The sequence below is a fragment of the Caenorhabditis briggsae genome, assembly GCF_000004555.2.
Source record: "Caenorhabditis briggsae complete genome, chrX, whole genome shotgun sequence".
Classification (NCBI taxonomy): domain Eukaryota; kingdom Metazoa; phylum Nematoda; class Chromadorea; order Rhabditida; family Rhabditidae; genus Caenorhabditis; species Caenorhabditis briggsae.
The window spans coordinates 20,520,945-20,526,719 of record NC_013491.2 but is presented as its reverse complement, the minus strand read 5'-3'; the positions used below and the strand labels follow the sequence as shown (position 1 = coordinate 20,526,719).

Below are 5,775 nucleotides of genomic sequence, written 5' to 3'. Positions count from 1 at the left end.
TTAAGCACGAATTGCAAACGGCCAGCCACGTCGGCAGACATGACTCTGATGGACTATTCCGTATATGGAATTTTTCAGTTAACAGTCCGAGCACGTCCACATTCCAATTTAAAGTGATTGGAAAGAAGTTCGGGCTTACTAGTTAGAATGGGCAAAGGTATCCCCGAAACACCACCATCCCACGATAGATGCGTTACCAAAAAGACTCATGGATTTTGTGAAGAACAAAGGCAATCGCATCTAACAACTTTTCTAATTTCGTTTCTAGAAAGTATTCAGTAAACTATTGTCAAATTTCCAAGTCGGTTCGAGTATATTCGGAGAAGTTACAGCACTTTAAATGTATTACCATACTTTTGAACCACCCTGTATTCCAGATAGAAAAGCCAGTATTATCAATAAAAAATCCATTTTTATTCGAAAAAAAATATAGCAAAATTTTAAATACAGTAACAGGCAATAAGATAAAAGTATTTTCAGTTGACTTCCAGCCATTTTGACTGTTTTAAACTAGTCGGGAGCTCGGCTGTCAATTTTTCGATCACTTTGAGAACTTTTGAGGGTATAACACAGATCTAGATTGAAAAATTTGCTATTAAAGAATTTTTTCGAAATTCCTAGTTTTTCAGCTATTTGCCGATTTCTGAATGACTTCTGTTTTATCACGTTCTACAAAAACGGATCAACAAGGGAGTGTCTTTCAAAAATGGTGAATAGCTGAAAAATTAGGAACTTTGAGAAAATTATGTGAATTCAAAGTTCCAAATCAAGGTCTGTTTCATAACCTCCAAAATTTTCCAAGTGACAGTGGAATCTTGACAGTCGACCCCCATACAAATAATTGCGAAAAAATTCCTTGTCCGTTTTTTTTTAACAAATAAAAATTGCACGCAATAAGTTACGCAACACAAAAGTACCGTAATTTTTTGTAATTTTATTACAACAAAAGGAGAAAAAAAGAGTTTTTCAGCATAACATGAAGTCAAACTAATTTGAAAAATGAAACATTAACGCCACAAAAAAGTAAAATAAAAAAGTATGGAATGAATCTATAATAATTAAACTTCATAATATTTCAACAAAAATGTTTCAAATTCCTTCGATTACCAAAGGTTATATATAAAATATGTTACCTCATTTTTTGATTCCGAAAGCGTTGTTGAAATTGTTGTTCCATGGGGCGGCAAAAGAGATGACGTCATCGTCGGTGAAGAAAATGTGGGAGACGATGATGGAGTGATTGGGATGATTTCGGCGAAATATTCTAAAAATGAAAAATTCTAAGTTTTTTGAAGGCAATTCTTGAATTGGCTCACCAATGTTTCCATTTTGGAGAGCTTCCTTCTCTTCGTTCACTGGAATTGATTAATTGATTCAGTTGATGAAAGTTGAAGCATCCTCAGTTATACAATTATAATTATTTTCATAAACTCACCGATGCCTTCAATTTGAAGAGACTCTTTTATTTTCGGCTCTTCGGTATTCGGAATTGCTTCGAAGGGAGCCTCTGAAAAGTGATTAATCCTCAGTTATTCAAAGATAATTTTTTGCTTAACTCACCGATGTCTTCAGTTTGGAAAACTTCCTTTCCTTTGTTGATCTGAATTGCTTCAGTTGTCGCTTCTAAAAGTTGAAACATCGTGATTTTTTTGAATGGAATTTTTAACTCACCACTTTCTTCCATTTGAAAAACTTCATTTTTCTCGGACTTTTTGTCAGACGAAATGGAAGAGGATGATTCTGAAAATTGAAACGTCTGGAGTTCCTATGTGAAGGCAATTTTTGCCTTATCTCACCGATGTCTTCAAATTGAAGAGATTCCTTCATTGTTGGTTCTTCAGTAATCGGAATTGCTTCGAAGGGAGCCACTGAAAATTGATTAATCATCAGCTGTTTGAAGGAAATTTTTAGCTTGACTCACCAATTTCTTCCATTCTTCCTCTTGTTTCTGCTTCTCTAGTCTTCGATGTTGCTTCGAAGGGAGCATCTGAGAATTGAAACATCCTCAGTTATTCAAAAATAATTTTTTGCTTAACTCACCAATGTCTTCAGTTTGGAAAACTTCCTTTCCTTTGTTGATCTGAATTGCTTCAGTTGTCGCTTCTAAAAGTTGAAACATCGTGATTTTTTTGAAGGGAATTTTTAACTCACCACTTTCTTCCATTTGAAAAAAATTTTTTTTCTCGAACTTTTTGTCAGACGAAATGGAAGAGGATGATTCTAAAAAAAATTTCTAAGCTCTTTGATGGAAATTCTTGAATTGGCTCACCAATGCTTCCATTTTGGAGAACTTCTTTCTCTTCGTTGATCGTAATTGCTTCAGAAGTTTCTGAAAGTTAAAACATCCTCAGCTAAAGACAATTTTTGCATTGACTCACCTATCTCTTCAATTTGAAGAACTTCTTTTCCTTCTCCATTGATTGTTGTAGGGGCAGTAAGATGGGAACTTCTAGAATTGCAACAGGACATTTTTTGATCTTCATCATCTTTTCTAATGAAAAAAATTGGCTGCTCGCACATCATTGGAGAGTGATGATTATAAACAATTAGTTCTAACAGCATTGCATTTTTGCATCCTTTCACAAGAACCTGAAAAGAAAGTGAAATCAAAACTGGACTGAGAATTGCTAGAAATTTATTTTTTTTAAGCTTTTAAATATTCTGTGCTTTTGCAAGTAGTTCATTCAAACATTTCTTTGTGTGTTTCTATCAATCCATTGCTTTAAACTTTTAAATAAACTCACGTAAATGTCGTGTGAACCGACATCTTCTTCAGTGGGATAGGCGAGCCAATCCTCATTTGATTCGGTGAAGAATCTTGGTAGGTAGGCATATTTGTTGGGATACTTGACTTTTACGTGAAGACGTATTTGGTCTTTCATTGAGACTTTCTTTCCACGTGGACAATACTGTCCGAGGCACAGAGCAGCGAGAGTGAGAAGAGGAAGCAAAGTTTTCAGCATTTTGTTCGACCTAAATCAACATGATGATAATAAGTTTTGGAGAAAACGCGTTGTAATAGTTGAGAGTTGTTGAGGTGGTATGTCATATGACCTTGAAAGTTGTACAAAAAAATAGCGAAGAAAAACCATCACTGCAAAGTTTCAAGTTTTTCAAAATTCCTAGGAAGTCAAAATTAGTTTATGATGTTTTTTAAAATAGAATGAACTGGCTTGACAAAAACACCAGTCTAATGAGAAGAGCTAAAATGTTCTGTATTCTCTTAAACTTTTTAAACTTTGCTTCTGAACGATACTGTGCTTTTAGTGGAGATTCTTTTCTCGAAATTGGTGGAAAAGTTTGGGTACTACTAAATTAATGAAAGGTTTTCATGGTTAGTGAAGATAGAAGGCTGGAAATAAAATCACTGACTATAGTTGAAATTTTTGAGCAAAATCCCAACTTGTTTGAAAAACGGTAGAAGCAACAATACTATTCTTTAATTTATGTATTCCTAGAAACTGTTTTACGCAACTTAGACAACATTCATATTTACACATTGATGTACCATTTTCAATCGTCCAGCATAGGCCGTGATGTTTGACACCAGCTGTGATGATGTACCTCTTCATTGTTGTGGGTGTCTCAGAGTTGTATAATCAACTATACGATTTGATTAGAGCATTGAGTTGTTCGATAGATCCGTGCTTTGTTGAGAAGGTTTAGTTTATCGCAGTTTGCATTTAAAGTCATTATGTTTCTCACAACAAGATCTACAGTACCAGGTCAAAGAGATATGCAAAAACGTATTTTTCAGTGGATTTTGCTCTTTTGCATGAGTCTGGAGCTTGGCTGTGTCCGATCGTTTTGAAAACATTGGAGGGTTTCAAACAGACCTAGATTGAAGAGTTTGCATTTACAGAATTTTTCAAAGTTCCTAGTTTTTCAGCTATGGGCAAACAGTTAAATGTTCTGTAGTCTCCTGAATATTTCAAATTTTTATTCTAAATTTTACTGGGCGTCGTGAGAGAATTTTACTGGGCGTCGTGAGAAATGAAGATTTAATTCCTCTCCCTACGTATAGTATATAAACGGATCGACTGGAGAGAGCGTAGGATCACAGGAAACAGAGGAGATGGAGAGATCAACGTGAGCGCCCAATGAGAGGATGATATCAAGTCGTCCATCAAGATTATTTTCATGAAAAAAGCATAAGTTTGAAGCAAGGTAAGACAATTTTTGGGAAACGCTGAAATCAATTCTGAACCAAGTTATTGTGTTCGAACTCAATTTTTGATGCGGAAAATGAGCTAATTGACTTTGTAAAATTGATAAACATCAAAAGGAGCAAAAAAAACTCGTCCAAATTTCAAGGGTTAAACTGGTTGAAACGCAGCTGACCTTAACCCTGATTTTTAACTTTTTAATGAAACACATGAGCTTTTGGTTAAGTGAAAAGTGGTTTTTAAATGAAATTTTTGTCTAATCACGCAATTCTGACCCAAAAACAACTAAAATGAAATAAAATGAAAACTCATGAATAAAATGAAAACTCATCTTTAATACCCCACATGGAATAGGACTCCAATATGGGAATCGGTAAATCCTTACGAAAAATTAGGAAACTTGTAACCGCTTGTTGCCAGTTGTGAAAAACAACAGAAAATAACAAAATTAGCACATCAGAAGATATTTTGACACTTTTGGAAACCGTACTGGTCGGAATGGGCGGATTAAGACACCCATTCGAAGCTTCGATGAAAAACCCTTCAAAACGGACCAAAGGATAATATGAGACATGGGATTTGAGTGGAATTTGTTTCAAAACGGTTGATTTGACATTTTCTGGGCATTGGATCCGCCTTCCGGCTCGATGTTATGACATCTTCAAAAATTTAAATAGGTGAACCTATCATTTTGTGGAATTGTCTTTTGTCTAATTTCGAATTTTTCGGATCTTCTCAAAAAGTAAAAATACTCGAGCTCAATATTTTTCAACAAATCATAGTTTCATTTTTGCATACTTTTGTTACTAACACCAATTTGAAAATTTTCGAAATTCTCGATTTTCGAAATTTCCTAGGGTTGAACCTATCATTTTGTGGAGCACTTTAGTTGATTTGTTTGGGAATAACAAAATTGAAAAAATGTAGTTTTCCAAAAAGCGTCATGAGAAGTAATGAAACAGGGCTGGAAACAAGGTTACGGACTATAGTGGAAAATTTCGAAATTCCACGATCAAAAAAGATTACTAGACAGAATAGCATCTGCTCTTCATACCATGTAGACATGTACTTCTGCACCTGTTACTCTTTGATGTCTTTTCAAAAAGACGGCCAATGTTCTTTCCATTCATTTTAGTGAGGGAATTTGATCACAAGGGAGCTTCAACATATTTTAACCCCGATTTTTATGAAGTTTTCAAGAGAAGTTAAGAAAGACATTTCTAAAAATTTCAGAATCTGCTAGCCAATTTCAGCAGAGTTATATCAGTTTCAGTTCCGAAAATCGCTATTTTCAGTACAAAACTAAGACGTTGTAGCACATGAAATGTGTCATGTTATTATCCTTGTCAGAGAAAAAAAAAGGTTGAGTCGAAGTGTATGCGAAGTTTGTAAACAAATATCTGAAAGCGTAAACAAAAAAAAACGTAAACAAACACAGTTGAAATGAGTGCGACAGTAACCCGGCGGAAAATGTTAAATTTACCTATTTTTTAGTTTTTCTCATATTTTGCAACAAATTTCGTCGAATATGGATTGTTTTTCATTGTTATTTGCGGCATATTGAACTATATTCAATACAATATGCAGCCGGACGGGTCTATCTGAATAA

The 5,775-nt window shown here is 34.6% G+C and overlaps 1 protein-coding gene across 1 annotated transcript; it reads right to left on the bottom strand.

Annotated features, from left to right (window-relative positions):
- Positions 1-1,103: 1,103 nt before the first annotated feature.
- Positions 1,104-2,963, bottom strand: CBG25745 (the record flags this gene model as incomplete). Its single annotated transcript, XM_045240714.1, has 11 exons — positions 1,104-1,264; positions 1,317-1,355; positions 1,436-1,507; positions 1,561-1,623; positions 1,672-1,740; positions 1,797-1,868; positions 1,922-1,987; positions 2,041-2,103; positions 2,270-2,329; positions 2,379-2,589; positions 2,745-2,963. 11 exons carry the CDS (start codon positions 2,961-2,963, stop codon positions 1,104-1,106), a joined length of 1,095 nt encoding a protein of 364 aa, XP_045099009.1.
- Between the last annotated feature and the right edge of the window lie 2,812 nt (positions 2,964-5,775).